The 24,721-nt window shown below is 46.7% G+C and overlaps 1 protein-coding gene across 5 annotated transcripts in view; it reads left to right on the top strand.

Moving 5' to 3' along the window:
* Positions 1–24,721, top strand: part of LOC135919563 (deoxyribonuclease TATDN1) — a 69,156-nt gene that overhangs the window by 40,869 nt on the left and 3,566 nt on the right. For all 5 annotated transcript variants that reach the window (XM_065453477.2, XM_065453476.2, XM_065453480.2 and 2 more), the window contains exons 7-9: positions 11,388–11,464; positions 13,343–13,413; positions 21,573–21,705. In XM_065453477.2, coding sequence (XP_065309549.2) covers positions 11,388–11,464; positions 13,343–13,413; positions 21,573–21,705 — 281 coding nt within the window. The remainder of the gene's footprint in view (positions 1–11,387; positions 11,465–13,342; positions 13,414–21,572; positions 21,706–24,721) is intronic.

Raw genomic sequence — 24,721 nt, 5'->3', positions numbered from 1 at the left:
GCTTCGCTATATCGAAATTTTTTTATATTGAAATTCGACCTTTTATGCAAATAAATACAGTTGTCGATCGATTTTTCTTACAAGGAAAGGTGCCGTTATATTTTCTGAATTATCGGGAAATAAAAAAAGCAAATTTGAATGAGAAAACAATTCATTTTGATGAATTTGGGAGCTGGTGACGAATGATACGGTTTCAAGCCACGTTCAAGATATCCCCACATCGGCAACACGAATTAAGCGAAGCCAGCCAGCCTTTCCTGGGCGGAGTACTCCGCGCCCGCGGCTGATAGCGTCGGCCATGCCGGGACGACGCTGTCATAAAAAGCGCCGGCAGCGCGGAGAAAATGTTTTGTCTGCCTCTCACTTCAACGAATTACTGAAACTCGAGATTATGCAACCTCCTGTACTAAACATGCGGTAAGACAGCTTACATAGTGCCATGCCGTCTCGGCACGCCCACTATTTGCACACGCGGCACATTACCTATAAAGCAGGGAGCACGGCTGCATATGCACTCAGCTGGCCTTACAGTCTTGCGCAGCCGCGGCGGAGACGTGTGCCAACTTACCCCTCGCCCCATCCGTCACGCGCACTTGATTGGGTTACTGCGAGCTCGCTCCGTCCCCGTATTTCCCTTTGTTCTCGCGGGGAAGCGGTACTGGTGTGTGAAGCCACCACCTTTCTGTTCTCACCCTCGCACACTTTCACTCGCACCTAAAGCATGAAGTGGGCAGGGCACGATAGGATCTTATTGCACTTGGACTTTATACAGAACATGATGCGGCTCCAGTTCGGTTGTTGCTCTTGTCACACAGCATACAATTTGAAAGCTGCGTTTGCAAACAGTCACTTCTAATTCAATCATCAGACCATCTGCATACGTGGAAGCTTCCATTTATTGTCTCGGCATTCCTTTGTGGTGGCAGTGAAATTTTGTTATATTGAAATTGCATGCAAACGCACTTTGTTATGTTGAGGTTATAAATATATGGTGTTTTATGGACAAGAGGTTATGAAAAGTGATGTACTTCGCTATATTGAGGTTTAACTCTATTGAAAATATTTTCTGGAGTTGAAGACCTTGCACATTTACACCAACAGAGGTAAATTTGGTGGTTTTCCGGTCACAGCTGGATCATTAAGAATTTGGACCTTGTTGTTTCAGGCCACACATTACCTTTGGATATTGACATCATGCCCTCGTGAAAGTTGTGAAGTTTCTTCATAGAAACACTTGCACAAGGACATGATCATGAGCATGATCTGTATCGTGATCCTTGTGGGGATTATTATCTGTATGGCATGAGCTTGATACATATGTTGAAATTACCTTATTTAGCATGTAAGAGGTCTTTGAGGTCTAATACTAAGAAGAAAAATTCAGCAAAGTTACCAGGCACTGTGCATGCAGCTGCACAGCAAGCATTTTGGGGAGTGTGCTAATGAGGTCTTAAGCTCAAAAAGCAGGACTAATGAGGAATGAAGTGGAACTTGATCGGTGGTGCTGAATCTCCAATAAGTATGTGTGTAGCCACTGTTTGCATTATTCTGTGCGTCATTTGCAACACCTTCCGCTGTTTTACACGGTAGTCATATGCGCAACTCATGTAAGAGCCACACCTTGCAATGATTTTGACAAAAAATACTGAGGGGTCTTAGGCAAGTAAAAATAGTAGCCAACTTAAGTTGCATCAAGTGAGGAGAAAGCACTCGCTACTCTCCACTAAAGGATAATGTACCGTCATGCTGCTGCTAACAGTACTGGAGTCAGATAGGCAAATTTAGTGACACTTTCAGCAAAGGCAATTCGCTGCAGTGAGAGTCACTGTGGCGATGTGCAGCTTGATGAGAAGGGAAAGTCTCATTTGGAATTGACGTCATAGCTGATCGATAAATCAGCCAGCACATAATATACCTGCTTGTTACTGTAGCCAACATTTGCAGTTGCAAAATAGCCCTAACACGGATCATTTCTCACGAGCGAAGACCAGACAGCATTTTATCCAACACCTAAGCGATGCACCACATGACAGCAGAAAAGTGTCGGTGCCTGAAAAGCAATGCAGGTTTTGTTGGCAAAGGTAGGCTTGCTGTTTTGTTAATGGGGGTGCATAGAACACATGAAATAGTAAAGCAACTGTCTCCAGAATCAGTGCCCACCATCTACTGAGCATTGTTTTATTCATATTTGAAGTGCTGCCCTTGAGGCTATGCGCTTAGACGATCGCAGTGCTAGGCAAGGGCATTCAAGGGCAAGGGCAAGGGCATTCTACTGCAGTGTCACTAAACCTTTCCGTGCAAAAGCCTGCAAATGACGTCAACAATGATGTGCACTCGCTCAAAAGGGACACTAGACTAGCCTGTCTGACAGGGGTATTAGAGGGCTGTGGCTCGGCATCACTTCCAAGACACTGTTTCCACCCCAGAAACTTTTTTTAAATGACAGTGCTATCAAAGAGAAATCTTTCATGGCATTGTCCTTGCCATTTGTTCGGGTCGTGTTGCTGTTTTTTTGGGGGGCTTTCTGTATTTTCGCTTCTTTTATGATAATGCTTGCTGTGCTTCATAGGTGGCATACAGCCCATTTGTACTGGCCCATTTTTGCATGTCAAGATTACTTAAGCTGCAGCATTACAGTCAAACCTCTATATATCAAACAGCGTGGTGATAGTGAAATACTAGTTCAATATAGCCAGAATTCAATATATGAAGTCACATGAAAGACACGTCAGAAATTTCTGCTAATCAATTAATGAACCAAGGGTGCGATAGGGGACTGTTGTTTATAGCGCTTAGTAAAAAGTATTCAGTGGCGCCTGCCAAGGATGCCTTGGCAGACGCCACTGAATACTTTGTTATTGACAGTGTTTCAAAATGCTTCGATGAGTGAGCCCAGTGAGTGCGCACTGTCTTTGTGGATGCAAACCACAGCTCTTGCGAGGCATGGCAAGCGCAGAGCGTGGCACCGAGGAGGGGTCAGTGCGACAAATGCTATGTGTCATTGATGCTATCGAACTAGCCAAGCTGCCGCATGTGTACACCATTACGTTCTAATGGCGCCCTCGACGCGATCTGTGTGTGAGCAGTCGGGAACGGCCATCGCGCCACAGCTATCTTTGAGGCTGTTGCGGGAAAGCTTGTCGCCTGTCAACAGAGCGCACGTGGTCTGCGACGGCGGAGTTCGATATACCCATTTTACGTCCGACCTCGTTCGAAATAAAAAATAAAAAATGCATGCAATTTTTCAGGTGATATATTCAATATATCGAAGTTTGACTGTATTTTGTTTATGTGCGAACCACCAATGGTTTCTTTTCTCCATTTTTTTTATGCCGTAGCTGCATGACAGTGTATTTGTTTTGAACACATATACACATATACACACGTATTAGGAAAGGGAAAGCAAGGGGCAGGCTGGCAACTGCCACCGGAAGGGGCACAACGCCTGCCTACTCTTCTGAAGGGAGGTGACAGCAACACAGAAATAGAGGATAGGAAGGAGGGGAGGAAAACGGAAAGAGGAAAGGAGAGCAACAGGACACTGCAACAGGACAAATCTAAAGACTAAGGTAGAACTCAGCATCCGGAATTAAAGTGACGCTGCGTCGAACAGCTTCCACAATTATCAACCACATCCATGGCTAGTTCGCTATGCGGCTAATTGTGTTCTCCACGATGAACGCCAAGTAAAGCTGCACGTAATCACCGTTTCACCGTTAGTCGGTTCACAATATACACTATAAGGTGTTTGAACCCGCCACCTCCCATCTTCGAAGGAAGAAGCCTTAGAACACAGTACAGATCACACACAGTAGGGCCGGTCACTGAAGGTCACGCTTCTACAGAATGTTCAATGTTCATGCTACAAACGTGAACCTAAGTTAGTTACTTCTATAAAGGTTAGTAGGGCGCGATGGGCCTGATCACGTTTAGATGCACAGCCACTGGGGTATAAACATTCCTCGAGTGTCGCACACCGCAGGCCAAGGAGATGATAGTTTCTCACTAGCGACATGCGCTGCGCACTGAAAGCGGGACACTCAAGTATAAGGTGCTGAAGTGTCTCGTAGCAGCCACAAGACGTACACAATGGGCTTTCCGCACGCCCTTGTCTGTATAAACGTTCGTGCACGTTCACGCAACCAACCCTTAGCTTGAGCAGTTGTGCTCTAGCGCGACGAGGCAAGCCTCGACCACGAACACGGGGCAGGAACGTTCCATTTGCGACGCGCTGATCTGGATGCTGCTTGATTAGGTGGCGACGAATCAGCAGACGAGCGTCATCAAGCTTGCACAAAATTTCTGGGCAGTCACAGTTGTTATGAACGCAACTTGAAGCGAGCCGATCAGCCTCTTCATTTCCGGTGATTCCTACGTGTGAAGGTATCCATTGAGCAACGAGAGATACCCCACGTGATGTAATTTTGCTCGCAGAGTCATTAATACTGCGCACAAGTGGACAATCAAGCTCACTGCGTTGTAACCTGCTAAGGGCAGCACGGGAGTCCGTAAAGATGACGACCTTCGATGTAATTAACTCCTCTAGCACGTATTTCAATGCAACATTAATCGCTGCTAGTTCCGCAGTTGTTGACGAAGTTGGATGAGGTATCTGAAAGATACGTCGTACTTGAGTTGAAGGGCAGTAAAAAGCTGCAGAGGCGCCTTGACCGTCGTTGTGTACAGATGCATCTGTGAAAACTTGAAGATGATCTGGAAACTTTTCGAACAAGTGTGATTGAGCCAATTGGAATATTGCCGAAACAGCCATATCAGACTTTTTGTGCATGCCAGGGATTGTGAGGAAAAAGGGGAATACATGTGTCGTGACACCTTTTGGAGGCGGAGACGTATCTGAAGCAGCATGATCAGAAATGGTAGTGATATCCATAAATAATGCCGCCATTTTTCCCATGCGAGATAATGGGCGGTGAATCAGACGATCAAGGAGCGCTTGACCATTCGATGCGCGGTGCAGACGCTCAATATGATATAGAGCTCTCTGATCTGCTTGCAGCCTCAGGGGTAACTGATGCGCTTCAGTAAGTAATGCAATAGACTGCGCCTCACGAGGTAAGCCAAGCATTAGTCGAAGGGCAACGCGATGATCTCACTCCAGTTGGGCCATCAAACTAGGTGGTATGTTCAAAAGTGGTAATGCGTACAGTATGCCTGAGAGTACAGATGACTGGTACACCTGAAGAGCCGTTGTTTGGTCGCAACCAGCACCTCGAGCAGTCAATGCGGCCACATACTTAAGAAGGGAGTGCGATTTGCGTCGTACAAATTTAACGGCAGGACGCCAAGAGATGCGATCATCCACAATTAACCCCAAATAACGGTGTTGTCGCACCCAGTTTATAGGCGTTTCGTCAAGATACAGTCGGCTCATTGTTCGACGAACGCGTTGTTTAGGGTGATATGCTATTGCAGCCGACTTAGTAGGTGATATGAGCAGGCCAACTTCACCCAAGTACTCCGAAGTAGCATTGAGAGCTCTTTGCAAGCTTGCACGAAGCTGCAGACCAAGGTGCGAATGGCCACTTATCCACAGAGCAATGTCATCTGCCTAGACAGCTATGCTCACAGGGAAGTCAGTGTCTCGAGGCAAACGACTTGGAAGCGCGGCGAGTACCGCGTTAAACAAAAGCGGCGATAATACGCTGCCCTGTGGAACACCGCACTTCACATTTCGGTATTCACTGGTTACTCCTCCGACACGCACTTTCATGCGGCGCTCCGATAGAAAATTATGCACAAACTGGAGTAGACGACCCGAAATTCCCGCGGTTGCAAGTGCGAAAATAATCGCCTTATGCGGAACTGAATCGAAAGCTTGCTGTATGTCTAGGAAGAGCATGTAGGCGGAATGCTTGTTTTCTTTAGCAAATTCGAGTGCTGAGACAAGGTCTGATATGCTGTCCAGAGCCGAACGGCGGCGACGAAAGCCACTCATGACATCAGGGAAAAAATTCAGCTCCTCTAGCCTGACATCTAAGCGAAACAAGACCATTCGCTCCATTAACTTGACGATGTTTGAAGTTAGGGATATTGGTCGGTAGGACTTGAGGTGTCTTGCCGGATGCCCGGGCTTTAAAATTGGTATTACAACGGACGATTTCCACTCAGCAGGGATTACACCGGTTCTCCATACTTCATTGTACTCGTCCAATATACGGTCATGGAAACTCTTATCAACGTTCCGCAATGCTTGGTACGTCACACCATCTACGCCTGGAGCAGTGCGGCGTTTGGAGAGGCTCAGCGCGTGTTGCAGCTCCTCAAGAGTGAAATCTGCCTCGTCCATCTGGCAAGCTGGACCATAGGAAGCGGTTACGGTGCTGTGAGTTGTCAAAGAAGGAATATCGCTAATTGTGGTGTCTCTGGATGCAGGAGAGACTGTGTAAACAGTGACAGTGTAATGACAGTGTAAAGGATAGCAAAGCAAGGCAGAGGGCTTTGGAGCAGCTAAGTTGCAGGGGTGAAAACAGTCGCTGCCTCTTGTCTTGATAACACACGATATTGAAAGTTTCGCAGTGTTGGACCCTCACCAGAATGTGGCGCGGCCATTGTCGCTAGGGCACTTAGTGTGGCAAAGTATGGAATAATGGCTGTAATGTGTACCTTGAATGCCGCTTAGGCTGTTGAATTCCATCGCCGTCGTGAATGTGCCACCTCAATGTGCATCTTGAAACAACTGTCGCCGCGATGCCCTTGTACATTTTAGGGAACGGCATTGTGGGAGTAACAGAGTTTCATTCTTGTTGGTACATCTTTTGTAGTGCTTAACGCAGAAACTTGGGATGAAATGGACAAAATTCAAAACACACGAACGCTTTCTGTGACTTGACTTTCGTCCGCTTTGTTCCAAGTTTCTGTGCTAAGCACTAGAAATATAGCCCAAGAGGTTCACGTTCCCATGTTCCCTGTTGGCTAGCTCATTCACCTTAAAATGTTGGGAGAACAGCATTACGCAAGTGGCAACATTTCAGCTGGTCATTCTTCGTGTCTTCCTTTTCTGGCAGTGTCATAGGTTGTGGGGAGAGAAAGAAGTGATTTATTGCAGGCCGGATTCCAGTTGTTCAATGAAGTCACTGACTTGTGATTTGTCATAGGGCGGTTTTGTAGAAGCATCCGAGTTTTTAAAACTGAGCTTGCAACCCCTCAACAGTGTTGTGAATACAGGATCAGTGCTCTGCACCTTTGGTTATGCTGAGTTCTTTGCATCATACCTAATGTCCATCTGCGCACAACTTCCTGCAAATACTTTGTATATGAAGTCTCATTATCTTGAACATGTGAAACGTCTATGGCATCCCATATATGATGGCAAAAAATAGCCAAGGTAGCGACAGTAGGTGGAGATGACAGTTTTGTCCCCAGGAAAGCTGTCTGTGTTGCCTTGAGGAAGCAAGAAGTAGGGAAGCGGAAACTTTAGACCCGTTGCTGGTGGTTGTGGTTCCATTTTTGACGTGCCTTTTATGTTAAATAGTGTGGGATAATGTTCTTTCTTTGTAACTCATGTAAGAAGTTTGACTGCAATTATTGCAAAGTCTAATGTCTCTTTTATAATTGTTCAGTGCAGTTACCTTATAATGCCCCTGAATGGTAACAGCAGATTCAGTATGTATGCCCTCAATATTATTTAAGGAATGTATAATCAGTGGTAAAAAAAGTTTGTGATGAGTAACATGGTAATGCACCAATATTATTTAAGGAATGTATAATCAGTGGTAAAAAAAGTTTGTGATGAGTAACATGGTAACGCACCACATACATGGGACCCTTATGTGTACCCACTTGCTGTACTAACACGTGAGTGTGGCAATATTTAAAATAAATGAATAAATTATTCTTATGCATCTGTTGTGACTTTTCATGCCAGTTGCTAGTAGTCTTTTTGTTTGCTTTTATCTTGCAACTCTTGCACTAGAGTGGATAGAAGTTGCAAGCGTGGGAATCATGGCTAGTACATGGATTTGTGTAAAACTCGTGCATCTGGCCTCAAACAGCTTTGCGACTTTGCACGTTGATCACTTTCAACAATACAGTCGAACACGGATATATCGAACCCACATATATCGAATTATTGTCTGTATCGAACTCATAAATTATCCCCTTGAAAATTCTGTGTAAAAGTATAGAAATTCGTACGTTTATATCGAATGATATTTTTACCCGCCATTGGATATATAGAACGCCGCGCGATCTCGGCACTCGCTGCACCCGCGTGCTCCGCGCCTTCCCCGAAAGGCTCGGAAAATGTGAGAGCGAGAGGGAGGGAGGCTCAGACGGTACTCCCGCTGCGCACGCTCTCCGACTTGCGGCAACACCCTGCTTGCGGAACTGATTTTATTTTTCTCTCTCCCAATGTCTCTCATCCTACCCCCGCGTAACCATAGTGATCGGCTCGGAAAAGGTAGCCAGGAACGAAGGCGGCGGTGGCCTCCTCCTTTTGCCTTTTTTTTTTCTAGTTGCTTTTTCACGAGTTTTGCTCAGCCAACCACAGCTCGTGCCTTTCGTACGTCGCTGTCGCCCTCGGAGGTGGCCATCGTGAGCGCTTTGTTGGCCGTGGCTGTGCACGTGAATTCTTGTGTTTTGTGTGCGTTCTTGTGTTTCGTGTTCATTATTGTTTTGCGTGCGTCTCCCGACACGTGTGACTGGATTGTGGTGAGCTGACGCGGAAGCAATGGCCGCAGCAAGCACAAGCAGCATCAAGAAGCGCAAGAACCTGGACTTTGTGACAAAGCTGAAAGCCATTCAGCGTGTTGAGGCGGGCGAGAAAAGTGCGACGGTGGCAGACGACTTCGGGATTCCTCGGAGCACTCTAAGCACCTTGTTAAAAAACAAGGCGGACATAAAGTCGAAAGCGGCGGAGTTACGAACGTCGGGAGCTTGTCGTGTGCGCGCTCCTGCCCACGAGAAAGTTGAAAAGGCCCTCTATGCGTGGTTTTTAGAGGTGCGGGCTAAGAACATTCTGGTGGATGGCCCAATGCTAATGGCTAAAGCCAAATGGTTTGCCGCTGCACTCGGTGATGACAACTTCGCCGACAACACAGGGTGGCTGCAGAGGTTTAAGAACCGCCATAAGATAGTTGGCAAAACCATTTCTGGGGAAAGCGGAGCCGTCATCAGCCAGGATATCCAGCAGTGGATTTCGAAGGAATGGCCGGAAATTTGCGCGAAGTTTTCATCTGCGGAAATCTTCAACACCGACGAGACCGGGTTGTTTTGGCAGATGCTGCCCAGCAAGGCGCTCGACATCCGGGGCAGCACGTGTCACGGGGGCAAGATGAGCAAAGTCCGCGTGAGCGTTCCGCTCGCTGCTAACATGGATGGCTCTCAAAAGCTCCAGCCCTTTGTGATTGGCAAAGCAAGGGCACCGCGCTGCTTCAAAAACTGTAAGCAGCTCCCCGTTCGCTACGCCTTCAATAAGAAGGCGTGGATGACGCGTCAGCTGTTCACAGAATGGCTGCAAGCGTGGGACGCCGAACTGGGCAAATCGAGGCGTCACGCTTGCCTCCTCGTCGATAACTGCTCGGCCCATGACACCACCTGCAAGCTCGAAAACATCGCGCTCAAGTTTCTGCCGGCGAACACGACAGCAAAGTTGCAGCCGCTCGACCATGGCATCATTAAGTCGTTCAAAGTCGGCTACAGGAGACGACTCATTGATAGGCTTTTGGTGAACCTCCGCATGGGCACCGAGCTTAAGGTTGACCTGCTGGGGGCCAATCAAATGATGACGGGCGCCTGGAGAGACGTGAAGCAGGATACTGTGGCTAACTGCTTCCGGAAGGCAGGCCTCGTGACAGCCAAACTTCCTGAAACCTGCGAAGACGGCGACGGCGACAACGAGTGCATGGACGACGGGTTTCACGAGTTGTTGTCCCTTTTCCTGGCTGCCGTTCCAGCCGAAGTGTCTGCTGACGATTCTGTGAACGTTGACAGCAATGTTCAGGCTGTTGCGAGCCTCGCTGACGAGGATATTGTAGCTGCAGTTGGAGGGACCCAGGCTGACAGCTCGAGTGGCGACGAAGATCGTCCGGACGAGGGCGCGGCTACACGCTCGTACTTCGCCGCTGAAGTGGCGGCAGCGTTCAGCTTGATTCGCCGTTGTTGCGGCGACATGGAAGGAACCGGGCTTTCGCACCTGAACAGCCTCAATAAGATCGAGGTTGGCGTCTTTAATTTCATTTGCAAGGCGAAGAAGCAGACCAACATAAGCGATTTTTTTTCACGCAAATAAAGCATTACGTTGCGTCGTGTGTGCGGAAATAGTTGTCATTCTTGAATGCGCCGATCGGTAGGTCATCATCCGCCACAGGTAAAGTCTCTGGGCCTGTATTTTTTATATCGAATTTTTGATATATCGAATTAATTCGCGATCCCCTTCGAGTTCGATATATCCGTGTTCGACTGTATATTCTATTATAAATTCAACAATTGTCAATGATTATGCATCTGTGCAAAGTCTCATTGCCTTCTACATTTAGACAAACAGGATCGCCTCAAGATTTAGGGCAATAACGACAGACAAAAGCGCAGTAAGCAAAGCCACAAGTATGTCCAAAACCACAAGCATAAAGTTGAGACAAATCGATGTACGGTAGTACTAACCCATTATTCCCTTGGTAGCGCGGCAACTGCATTGTCAAAGTTCCTTCCAGTAATCTGCGTTGAGAACTCCATGAAAACAACTGTTAACTTCCCCTTTGCTTTCTCTGGCTTCATTCTCAGTTGGATTCATATTGTTGCCGCTGTGAGAAACTTCTGATGCAGTCCACCTATGATTGGTTGTCCAAGTTATAATTTCGATTGTGTCTCTTTTTAGTCCTCGTCTTATTTTGCACCTCAAGCCCTTCTGGTCATGTACCAACTAGCTCGAAGGCCGATGTTACTAAGCCACACACACTTTATTCAACTTCCATTATAGCCAGTTGCATGACAGTACATGTATATGTTTGGCTGTGTCACTTTTCCAGCCACATGCTCTCTGCATCCCTGGAGACTTTCTAACCATCAACGTGCGAACTGGGCATGTGCGTTAATGTTGTGGAATCACGATGGAGCTCTTTTGCTCTACTGTCGCACATATTTTGCACCCCTTCGCAAATGTTAACATAGCATCGAGGATAGGTACTCCCTTACGGTGTTACAGGCCTGTGTCCAATTTCTTGTAGGGGCTAGATTTTCTTAGTTGTTATAATGCAGTCATAATATCAAGACCAGATGGTGGATTGAGGTGGATAGGGGCAGGCAAACAATGCTCTCGCATTTTAAAAATTGAGCCCGTCTGTTTTCCCTGTTCTTCTCGCTTATAACTCACGTTACTTAAGTTCTGCTGGGTAGTGTTGTTCCACTCGTGGGTAAACCTTTTGTTGCAGGTGCATTCATTTGACGGCAGCAAAGAAGAGGCAGCTGCGTTCCTGGACTTGGGCCTCTTCATTGGCATCAATGGCTGGTGAGCTCTTGCTTCCTCCTACCCACTTTCAGCAAACCAGTTAGCGAGACAAAGCTAAACAGAGGTATAGGGCTTCATCCCCGTTATTTTGTCTTTCCGTGTTGAAATTCATTCCTCACGCAACCACTGTCACCATCATCCCTTTGTTGTTCCATAATACCATTATACTTTTTCATCGACCGTTCTTCCTGTGTGGTCCTTCATGGGTTTCTACAATATGAGCCTGGGATATTTAGAAACGACAATGTGATGATGACAATAGGAAGTGAGTGAGAAAGAAATTTCAACAATCTGTTCCGTCTGGCATACCTGCCAACATTACCGAAATTTCCATTGAGTTTATGAAATTAGCCTTATTTTAAGATGTTACTGATATTGCGTCGAGTTTTGCTAAAAATAAATACGATTTGCAAAAAAAAAAGTTTCGCCTTTCATTCGTTCATGTTACCTTTGGAGTATTCTTATGGCAAAAGGAGACTAGATGGACACTTGCTTTGAGAAAGTTTACTCTACTCATAAGTTCCTGAAGCAGGTGAAATTGGCCATAGACGGTGCTGTTCGTTTTCTGCTGCAATGCCATAGACGAGCTGCTTTTGTGCTTTTGTCTCAGTGTTCTGTTGTGCTTCTGGTAGAAGGCAGCGCACACTTCATGGGGCAGCACAAGCAGTAGTGAGTCTTTTCTCACGGAGAAAACATGTGGACAGCTAAGATCTTTAACAATAATTTGACCATTTCTTTTCACAATTTCGGATGCCGTGTTTATTTGATTTTAAGGTGGTCACAGTTACAAGGCGAAAGTTCAGTTGGGAGACCCAAGAGAAACAACTTAGATATGAAATGTGCACACTCCCATACGGTGATATGAATAGCGGACAGATTAGTTGGACTTGGCGGGGATTTCCCCAAAATACGGAATTAACACAGCCAAAACACAAAATGACAACCATGAAATAGAGGGGAAGGGAGCTTTAACACATGGAGGGAGGGGTAGGGAGGTGTTCCCTTGGAGATAACGAAACTGGTTTGATGATAACGTTCTCCTGAGGGCTGGCTTTAAAGCAGCATGCGCCGCGGTGCCGTGAAGCCATGCCATAAGGTGAAATTCACACTACTGTGAAGACACACGTCAAAGCAGAATTCGCATATGTCTTACCCTCTGCCTTTACTGTTAAACGTGTGAAATTCTTGGTGCAGGTTGTACGTGTGGAAATACGGTACTGGCTTCCCTCCTATTTTGGTTGGTACAATTTTCAGGGCCGTTTATAATCTGGATCGCCTGAAATGTGGCGCTGCTGCCACCATAACAACACAGTAACTGAATCTATTATCCTCAAGTATAAGGCAGGACTTGGGGGCTAAGGGCTTTGGAAAAAAATGTCGCCTTATACTCGAATAATTACGGTAATATTGTGTTACAGAAGAATTTCATGAAAAGACAGCTATTTAGAAAGCTTTGTGCATACATTCTGACCTTTGAATGCCATCTTTGTGAACCACCTTACGTTTTTGCCATGTGGCACTGCTGGAACCTAATGAGACTTGTTTTTTTTTAAATGTCATTGTATTCAAATGGCATTAAACCTTCCCAAACAAGAGAGAGGTTCGCAAGAAAATGGAGGCATAAAGCGATGAACAGTGGCAAAGCAAGAAATGTTGACTGAGCCAACATTTTGACCAGGCACTTGTCTTTGTCGGGGCAGCAACAGCATTTCCTAAACATTACGCATTAAACTTTGCTAAAGTTAATAATGAAGTTGCTCACTACAGTTTTCTGTGTGACTAGGGCTTAAGTCTAGCCACTTGCTCGACCAGTCACCCCAGGTGAAGACAACTGGCTTAGCAGGTTGTATGTGAGTGACAGCTCTTTCTTTTTGGCAGCTCCCTCAAGACTGCCGAGAACCTGGCGGTGGCTGCCACTATCCCCAGGGAACGACTCCTCATTGAGACAGGTGGGCCATGTGCATGTGCACTGTGAGCATAGGATGACAGAGCAAGTCGATGCTCACTCACCAATATCTTCAAAGACTCGGTCACACTCATGTGCAATCACACTCGGCGGCGGTTGCTCGTGTTCATAGTCACTTCTATTCACACTTACCAGCATCCAGCCACGTTCATACTCGCATCCACTCAATATCACTATCGGTGCCTCCTTTGTAGTCCCGCCTATTGATATTCATCATTATCATCATCTTCCTGTACACTTGTACCTTAATATAACAAGGCTCTCAAGTATACAACAATTTATTTAACTTATTTTTAAATTTATTTTATTTTATTTATTTATTTAATTCGCAAACGTGGGTCTTCACACCATCTGCTCGGCCCATCGCCCTGATACCCGCCCGGCTTCTTCGATTCCGCCCCGTCCCGCATCTTCTTACCCACCATGTTTCCGCAACCCATCTGAACGGTGCACTGCTGACGACAAGCCCATTAGTTTTCACTACCATCGAATCGGGCACATTTCTCGGCACTGTCGCAGTCCCCCGACCCGGTCTGCTTATACTGCCTACCCTTGCCCCCCAGGTGGCCCTTCTCGTCTCTATGCCGCACGCTCCGATAATGCTGCCGCTGATTCTCCTGCACCAAACCGCCCCATTCTCATTCGCCTTCGCCCCAACGACGACAGTCTCGCTTTCCCCAGCCTCGCCACTCCTTTTCGCCGTCTCCCTTCGTACGCCGCTCCCAGCCGGAAAACTAGGCGACGCAGCGCCTCAAGGTGACGCTGCATTGCTCCCTACGCCTCCAAATCCTCTACTGACGTTGCCCACTCATCTGAACCTTCTTGACGTGCAAGTTGACGGTGTTTCTGTGTCTGCACTTATAGACGCTGGGGTGCATTTGTCGGTAATGAGCGCTGACCTTCGTAACCGGCTCAAGAAAATTATCACGCCTGCCACGACGCCTGTTGTCCGTGTCGCCGATGGCGGAACAGCCCCCGTAATTGGTATGTGTACCGCCCGCGTCTCCTTCGCCGATCGCTCCACTATCGTTCTATTCACAGTCATCGCCCACTGTCCCCATGACATCATCCTCGGCTTAGACTTCCTCTCCGCACATTCTGCTCTTATCGATTGTTCCGCCAGTACTCTCCGCCTTGACCTGCCTGTTCTGGATCCCGCTGAACCACACCCCAGTCGCTTCAATTCCGTCGACTTCGTTCGCTTGCCACCTTCGGCACTGACTTACGTTGACTTAGTGTCATCCCCACCAGTCTCCGATAGTCACTACATCACGGCTCCTATGCAAGACGTCCTACTTACATACGGGATCACAGTACCTCATACAGTTTTATCTATTACGGCAAATTGCGTCTGCCTGCCAGTGATCAATTTTGGCTTGACGACACAAGTGCTGCCGCGCGGGATGTCTCTGGCCCAGTTTTGCTCATTCGAGGATCACTCGGTAGCATCCATTGCAGTAGACGACAGTTCATCCGATTCTCCTCTACCATTGCAGTCGGCAAGTTGTACCATCGCCGACTTACAGAAAATTATTGCACCCTACTTGCCGTCCGAGCACGCTCGTGAGCTCTACCGCATTCTGTTTTCCTACCACAATATTTTTTATTTTAACGATCGTCCTTTGGCCCAAACTACAGCTGTTATAGCTGTTATCGCATTAATACCGGCGATGCCCCTTCTATTGATCGCCGCCCGTATCGAGTGTCACCGGCTGAGCGTCAAGTTATTCACGCAGAAGTTCGCAAAATGCTTGCCAAGAACATTATTGAACCATCATGTAGTCCATGGGCGTCACCTGTTGTACTGGTCAAAAAGAAGGATGGCTCATGGCGCTTTTGCGTGAATTATCGGCACCTTAACTGGGTTACCAAAAAGGACGTGTATCCCCTACCTCGAATTGATGACGCCCTTTACTGCCTCCACAGTGCTCGCTATTTCTCCTCTATTGACCTTCGCTCCGGCTACTGGCAGATTGCCGTGGACGATCTCGACCGCGAGAAGACTGCTTTTGTAACACCCGACGGTCTTTATCAATTCAAATTGATGCCGTTCGGTCTGTGCAACACCCCTGCCACTTTGGACACATGATGGACTCCCTTCTTCACAGTTTCAAATGGTCCACATGCCTGTGCTTCTTGGACGACGTTATAGTATTCTCCCCAACGTTCGCTGTCCACCTCGAGCGGTTCTCAGCAGTCCTAGACGTTTTTCGGCGAGCCGGTCTGCAACTCAACGCATCGAAGTGCCAATTCAGCCGTTGCCAGATTACCGTCCTTGGACATCTCGTTGATGCGAACGGAGTGCAACCGGACCTAGGCAAGATCCACGCTGTTACGCACTTCCCTGTTTCGAAGTGTGTCAAGGATATGTGCAGCTTCATCGGCCTTTGTTCGTACTTCTGCCGTTTCGTGAAAAATTTCGCCGCCGTAGCACGACCACTAACCGAGCTTTTGAAGAAAGACGCCCCTCTTCAGTGGGGCGATAACGAGGCCTCTGCATTCTCGCATCTAATCGACTTTCTCACAACGCTTCCCGTTCTGGCCCATTTCGATCCTTCTGCGCCTACCGAAGTCCGTACTGATGCCAGCGGTCAGGGAATTGGCGCTGTACTGGCACAACGCCAGCGCGGCTGCTGGCTCCTCTCACCCTCGGGGCGCAATTATTCCATCACTGAGCTTGAGTGTCTGGCCCTAGTTTGGGCGGTTGCGAAGTTCTGCCCATACTTATATGGCCGACCCTTTTCCGTTGTCACAGACCATACCGCGCTTTGCTGGCTCTGCTCACTGAAAGATCCTACAGGAAGACTTAGTCACTGGGCCTTACGCCTCCAAGAATATTCGTACTCTGTCACCTACAAATCTGGCCGACTACACATGCACGCTGACTGTCTGTCTCGCTACCCTGTAGACGAGCCTGACACCGCCGACAGTAGTACTGCCAACGGCATTTTCTCTGTGTCTGCCTTCACTAACATCGCCGATGAGCAGTACCGAGACCTATCGCTGCAAGCACTCATCGAGCGTCTGCACTCTGCACCTACCGACGCATCCGTTTGCCGATATGTCCTCCAGGGCAGCATTCTGTATCGAAGGAACTTCCTCCCTGATGGCTCTGATCTTCTTCTTGTCCTGCCAAAACATCTACGACAGACTCCTCTTTGAGATGCATGATGCACCCACTGCAGGACATCTTGGGTTAACCCGCAAGTATGACCGCGTCCGCCGCCGCTTCTATTGGCCTGGTCTCGCTCGCTCCATCCGACGCTATGTTGCTGCCTGTGATCCCTGCCAGCGTCGGAAAACACCTCAGGTGCTACCTGCCGGTCATCTCCAGCCGATCATCGTCCCTGTGAAACCGTTCTTTCTGTTGGTTTAGACCTCCTCAGTCCCTTTCCCACGTCATCCTCCGGGAGCAAATGGGTAGCCGTCGCAACTGATTGCGCCACCCAATACGCTATGACACGGGCTCTCCCTACCAGTTGCGCCACTGACGTCGCGGACTTTCTCTTGCGTGACATTCTCTTGCTTCATGGCGCACCGTGACAGCTGCTTACTGACCGTGGTCGAAACTTCCTCTCGAAAGTTATCGCCGACATTGTGCGTTCCTCCTCCATTCGACAAAAGCTGACTACTTTATACCATCCTCAAACCAATGGCCTGACAGAGCGGTTCAACCGTACTCTTACCGATATGCTGTCCAAGTACATTTCAAAGGACCACCACGACTGGGACATTGCACTCCCTTACATCACATTTGCATACAATTCTTCCCGGCACGACACCGCCAGATTTTGTCCATTTTATCTACTGTACGATCGCGAACCTACCTTGCCCCTAGACGCGGCACTTCCTCCTGCTGTGGGACGACCCTATCATGAAAAACGTTGGCAGCGGTGAGCTATGCTTCACCTTCCTCTCGTTTCAACATGTCTCCAAAACTCCAGATTACACATCTTGCGGCACTAAACACGTGGGAAGACGGCACACAGTGCCATGCCATCTCAGCTCGCCCAGTCTTTGCACATGTGGCAGGTTACCTCTAAAACAGGGCGTGCATGCTGCGTATGTGCTGAGCCATGCTGACTGCCTGCTGATTTCTTTGCAGTGGCAGTGAAACTTTATTATATTGAAATGGTATATAAACACACTTCATTATATTGAGGTTAGGGTGTTCGGTGAACAATTAATTATAGAGAAAGTAAATACTTTGTTATATCGAGAATTTCGTTATATTGAAGTTCGTTGTATCAAGGTTTAACTGTTTGAGGAAATTTCATTTCTGCCACGAAGGGATACCAAGACAATAAATGAAAACTTCCCCAGATGAAGATGGTTAAATAATTGAACTACAAGCGACTGCTTGCGAATGCACCTCTCACATTGCATGCTGCATGACTGAGAGCAACTGCCAAAGCTGTGGCGTCATCTTTCGTATAAAATGCAAGTGTGAGGAGGTCCTATCGCTCTCTGCGCACTGCATGCATTTGGAGTGAGCGAAAGCGCTTGAGCGTGAGCCAAGAAAGACGGCTGCTTGATGAACGCTGTCTTTCTGCACGAGCAAGGGGAAAGGGGAAGAAGGGGGTGAGCTTGGGGTAATGCTATCAAGTGCTCGTGAGGGCGGATGGCAGGCTGGCGCGCGTCTTTTTTTCTAGTGCGGCCATGGCTACCAGTGCGGCTGGGAACATACGCAGCCATTGCGCCCCGTTTCAGAGGTAATCTGCCACGTCTGCAAAGAGTAGGTGTGCCGAATGGCGTGGCGACGTGTGCGCTGTCTTCCCGCATGTTTAGTACTGGAGGTTGTTTAATCACGGGTTTCGGAGACGCGTTCAAGCGGGAGGCAGACAAAGCAGTCACTCCCTGTTGCTGGTGCTTTTTATGATAGTGTCGTTCCTCTGCGGGCAGCACTGTCAGCTGTGGGGGTGGAGTGGACATGAAAGCGTTACAGGCTTCACTTCGCACTAATGAGGTGAAGAGATTGTTGACACCGCATAAAGCTGTATCTTTTGTTGCTGACTATTCAATTTAACAAAAGTAATCTTTCTCTCATTCAAATGTGCTTTTTTCCCGTTGCCCAATAATTAAAAAAATTTAGTGGCGCCTTCTGTGTAAGAAAAATCCATTGGTGATTGTACTGATTTGCAGACAAGGTCAAATTTCAGTGTAGCAATATTTTTATATAATGAAGCCAATTGACGATTTTACCGACTTCATTATACCGAGGTTTAACTGTATAAAAGTACACTGCAGGACGAAGGCACCTTCCAACCATATCCAGCGGCTCCTGTCTTGCACCAGTGGGCCGCACCTTAATGCCTGCAAATTTCGTAACTTCATTGCATCACCTAATTCTCTGCCTTCCTTGACTGCACTTCCCTTCTTTTGGCACCCATTCTGTAACACAAATGGACCACCGGCTGTGTTCTCCAAGCTACTCACGACCTCTTCGTAATTTGTGTCAACACAAACTCGTCGGCACTCACTGCCATTCGTACTCTCCCCCACTTGCACCGTTTGTCACTTGCTAACACTATCTGATCACTGGATGTGAATGCACGCTCTGAAGTGTTTTCCGCAGTCACTGCTTCTTCTATCACCTCTGCCCTTTCTTCCTGCATACTACAGACTGCCTTTGAGACGCACTCTGTTGCGATGAATTCTCTCGTAAGCAGTTAAGGCATCCTTGGTTTACTTCAGCAATGCGATAAAAGAAACTAGCTGCCATGCATTTCTGTTGTCTTTGTCATGCTTAAACAGCCACATGCCACTTAATTATGGCCGTATGTACAGAATGTTGTGCGCTAGAACCTTGGTAATTGAAATTCAACCAGAAAGTTAATCAAATAAACTCATGTTCAAACTAAAGAAAGCACCCTTTTAAAGAAAACGCCTAGTCTTCTTGTGGTACAGCTGCAATACCATTAACAGAAACGTATCGCTGAGCGCTAGTGTCGGCCTTACGTACCCCAGTAAAAGCTCGTTAATTCACACCTCATTCATTTGAAATTTTGGATAATTCAAACTTACTGGCACTGTCCTGCCGAGATCCGTAGAACTTGATCTACTAAAGAGCTAATTAATTTGCGTGAGAATTGGTCGTGCCACACAGATGATTCAAACTGTGTGCCACCGTGGCCAGCTCATGGCTCGCACTGGTTGTCACTTTCCCAGATGGCGCGATGTGCTTATCACCATCGTCATCGATCCACGCCCTAGCAACAACTCCCTCAGATCTCAAAGGCTGTGCTTTAAATGATTAAAGGAGCCAGAAACACATCATGGCCACCATGTTCTTATGTTTATTTTTTCAAATGGTCAGTTGCATCAGCATCGATAGTGGAACATGCCACTGATTTGGCCAGTCAGGCAACTTGCCAGTCACAGAGGTGGAGCAAGTGAGATAAGCTGTGCCATTTTTTATCATCTTTGTTGTGTGCTTTGGGACGTTTCTGCCACGGCGTCCACACCTACACCGCACATGCCACCATGTATTCGTTGCGTGGCAAGTACCGGAGGCTGGTGGACCTGAGCAGAACGATCGCATTTCTGTTCAGGTACAGACCTCAGGTCTGTTAACAACGTGTGAATGCATGGCTGGAGATGCTATCGAAGCCTTCTTCTGGCACTCGGGTTATAAGCAAGATTACACACCGCGTGCCTAATCAAACACACCCTGAGCAGCGGCACGCAACGCATAATTTGCTGATAACGCTAGCTTATTCAGTTTTAAGAGGAAGATGCTTTCCAATACATTTGAACTCTTGAAGGGGAAAGTGAAGCAGAAAACAATCACAGATTTCTGTCATAAATATAAGGTGATGGTTCAAGAGGTGTTCCCGCTCCTTTCATCTTTAGCTATAACCTTCTCTTATCACTTCTGTTAGTTAGAACTTAATTTATTCGAAATCAGTGAGCATCCCCGTGAAATTCGAATAAACAAGCTTTTACCCTATGGTTGCACGTTGACATATAGTGAATACACATATAACAAGTTATTGGATGTAATGAAGTAAAGTTAAAATGTTGATGGTCAATATAAACATGTACTATTGAATATGCTCTTATAATAAATGTTAGATATAGCAAATATTTTTTTTTTGCAGTTTTATTATAACAATGTGTTTGACTGTATTTTCGTAGCAGTGTCTCAGAAGCGCGGTTTATGGAGAGAGTGCTGATAATTCAGTCTTGGAATTGAAAAATAGAAAATTGTACCCGTTTGCTTCTATGAACTGTGACTGGTGACCTGCGGCTAGCGTTAATTTCAGGACATCTACGGTTGCAGCAGCAGCTACCTCTGGAGATCATCATTGTGTAACAACACGGCTACGCCCATACTGCCTCTTTCAATCTAAATTCAATGTTGCCACTTCCACTCTATTGTGGCAGCATGAGATTAATGGTAAAATCATCCTTTGCTTGGTCTCATCTCATGTTGAAGACAAAGTATTAGCTGCGATTTGTTGTTATTGAGATTAAGTGTTTGCTGTTAGGCCAGAAGGGCTATGAAGTGGTGAAAAGTGTTTTGATTTGCACCTATCAGATGGAATCACAGTATTTAACGTTGTCATGCATTGGTACCCTAAAACTCTAATTTATTTCTGTATGCTAAAACGTTGAACACACAGGATGTCTACCGTGGTTCTACGGTGCATACACTGTGGGCTTAATGTGTCCTGCTAACTTATCACTCAAAGCTAAAATACACAGTATATGACATTACACTGACTAGAGATTCATCAAATCTTGGCTTCTGGCTCAAGTTTGTTTGAAAGGCGTTCCGTGAGACTGAAAAAATGTTATTTGAAATAACGACTACATAATTTTCACACTTCAAGTTCAGGGGACTTTTTTTAAATTCAAATGCATGTATGGATTTGCGAAGGCCAACAAAGCAGTTCAAGCTGTCCGTTGATTTGAATTAAGACATATTGAATTATCAGGATTTCACTTTATCAGAAGGAGCACGAGGTGTACGTAAAAATTCTTAAAAATGCCAATAAAAAATGGCAGTTATTGTGTGCTGCGCATCGACATTTTGCTACATGCTGTCACAGTAAGAGGCTGGAAAGTATCCGTAAAAGAGGGTTTAGTTTTTTTCAACTTTTTTTTTTGTACTTGACATAGATGTGCATCTCTATGCAGATTGCCCGTGGTGCGAGATCCGTCCCACACATGCTGGAGCCAAGCTGATCCGAACATCATTTCCGGCCAAAAAGAAGGAGCGATTTGAGGCCGGATTTATGGTCAAAGGCCGCAACGAACCTGCAAACCTTGTGTGAGCCATGGGGTTGACAGTTGGGTGCAGCTTAGAGTGAATGCCATTGTTACGAAATGGCCGATCAGACAAAACACAAGACAGGCTCATATTAATCACGGGCGAGGTAAAATGCCACCTTCCAATGTGGAGTAGCCAAAGGGGTTAGACATCTTGGCCTTGTTTACAAACAAGGCAACACAGTGTGGAAGCTGGAACGTTTAACCCCTTTGACCCCTCTGCATTGTTGGCATTCTGTCTTGCCTATTCCATGGAAACACTAAGGAGAAAGATTAGTTTGGATGTGCCAGTAAATTAGCCTTCCACAAAAACCAAAAATACTCTTACTGAGAGAAAAGGCATGACAAGCCAGACAGAAATAAAAAATGAAAGATGGGTGGCGACGCCGCCTTGTAATTTCTGGTCCAGCTCGCCATGATGCCATCTGATGCTGTCTGCTTGTTCCTAGTTAACTTTTTATCGCTGAAAATGGATTACACCGTATTTATTCGAATAGAGCCAGAAACTGAACTCGGGAAGTTTCAAGAACCTTTACTGAAACTGAACCGCCGAAACGTGAAAAAGATTAGGGGTGCACAAATATCAAAACTTTCGACTACATTCGTACTTGGCTATATCGAACTCGCAAAAAAACGCCTATCAGTTCGATATAGAGCATAATTCGATATAAGCCTGCTAAATGATTGGATGTCATAAAAGCACATACCATTTACCAAATCACTTTATTCATGAAACTATCTGTTTCGCATGAAATATTCTTGCATTTTCTTCTGCTCTAGCAATTTCGCTGCCTGCGACGCACGCACTGCTCCACATTGTCTAAGGAGTCGGAGCAACTGAGGCTGCAACCTTATGCATTCGCACAGAAGCACTGGGCTAGTGTGGGCTCACCAATTGCTTCAGAGGATGTGGGCAAAGGGCCGTCGTTGCTTTCCTCATTGTGCCCACTTTCACTTGTGCTCTGTACGATATCGGCAATGTAGTCTTCATTTTTGGGCTCTCCCATGGTCGCGACACCATCATTTGCACTCACAAACTCGTCCACCGTGGATTCGTCAACAGCTTCCGGGAATTCTGATAGCTCACTCCAAACTTCGGCAACACCGGCAACGGCTTCGTCGCATTCATCAGAATTTACAGTCATCACCAAGCGCGCACAAGCCGGCACGGCTGAAGCAATTTCCAGTGAACCACTCATACATGGCCATACGTACGCGTTGGGGGCCACGGGCACCGGGTCGTGAGTTTCTTCGCTCTAGCCCTAATCTCCCCCTTGTTCTTCAATATCATGCTGAGAGTGCTCCTCGGAACCTTGCACGCTGCAGGGACACCCGACTTGTCACCGTGTTCGACTCGATTTATGATTTCGAGCTTCACGACAAAAGGCAAATTCTGCAGCTTCATCATGGCAACAATGTGGAAGAAGGCCCACAAGACGCACACACAATGAACCAGAAAAGCAGCGAGACTACTCGCACTTTTGCGATCTTGCATGACGAGGGCACAAGAGCCTCTGATTGGCTGTCTGAGCAAGCGCTGCGAGTGGGCCAGGATAATTTTTTGCAGGGGGTTGTCGACGGCTCGCTCAACACAGCGCGGTTATGGTAGGGAGAGTGGTTGGATGTAGCCGTGCCGCCAGGTTTCTCTGCCACTGCGAGGGAAAGCCAACATCTGGGGGCATTTTTCCGCCGCTTGACGTTCCATATATCGAAAGTCGCTGCTACTTTTGTTCGATGTAAGCGGAATTTTCGCTATATATACTCATGGTAACTGTACCTTGTCCAGAAATTGTTCGATATATAGAAGAATTACATGTAAACAAGTTTGATATAGTCGGGTTCGACTGTACTTTTATGATAGAAAAACTACAGAGGGGCGTCGTGATCAGCTACCTGAACTCTCCGAAAAATCATGGACACCTGGCGAGGCACGCGATAAATACTTGGACATGTATATTTGTGCGGTTCAAGAAGACATTATAAAAGGTACGAGAGGCATTGTCCCATCCGCAGTAACCTTTCAAAAGAGGAAGAGGAGGCGCTGCGAACCTTACGTGACGATAGACAATTGTCATTCAGCCAGTTGAGAAGCGTGTTGCAGTGGTGATACTTGATCGGAGTGTTTACATAGCCAAAGGTTTCAGTCAACTGGGCAACTCTAACTTTTATACAGAACTCCCAAGCAATCCTACTGAGAAATTTGAAAGCGAACGAAAGGACATCCTAACCACTCTGCACAAGGCAGGGCAGATAACCGGCAAGACGTTCCAAGCATTGATACCAAGAAGCTCTGGCCCCAGCCAATTCTACTTACTAACCAAAATTCACAAAATAAACAATCCCGGTCGGCCTATCGTTTCCAGTAATGGAAAAGTGACTGAGAAAATATCCGGCTTTATTGATAGTCTCATTAAGCACATTCCATCTTCATTCCCCTCGTACATTAAAGACACAAATGACTTCCTTCGGGAGGTATCAAACCTGACCGTACTGGTGGGGGTTTACTTAGTCACTATGGATGTCGCATCTTTGTACACCAACATACCTCACGCCAAGGGCATAGCCTCCACAGTTTAGCTTATGCTGGCTTTTGCTTATGCTGGCCTTTCCAAGGCATCTTCATTCTTGCTCCTTTCCCCTCATACGTTGTTCTTTAGTGACCCATTTAACACTGCAGCCCTTCGACTGTGCCGTTATGACTCACTGCTGGTGTCAGTCGCTTCACATTCGAGGAAGCACCGACTTCCCGCGGTGATCGGGAGCCTGTTGTGTCATAGCATGTTCTTTTTTTGTTTGTTTTTTGCCTAAAATAGTATGACAGGTGCTTGATGTGTCCCTGACTTGTTTTTGAAATGATCCAAAAGTGTGGGGTGGGTACTTATTGGGACATGGGCCCATGCTTGGTATTTCACAGTAAATCAGAATGAAATATACAGTCGAACCCACCTACATATAATGATACCGGTTTTAACAATATATCAGTTATAACAGTGAGAAGCTGCTGCACCGTCATCTTT

This window comes from Dermacentor albipictus, chromosome 8 (assembly GCF_038994185.2).
Source record: "Dermacentor albipictus isolate Rhodes 1998 colony chromosome 8, USDA_Dalb.pri_finalv2, whole genome shotgun sequence".
Taxonomy (NCBI): domain Eukaryota; kingdom Metazoa; phylum Arthropoda; class Arachnida; order Ixodida; family Ixodidae; genus Dermacentor; species Dermacentor albipictus.
This window is presented reverse-complemented; position numbering and strand designations above follow the sequence as displayed.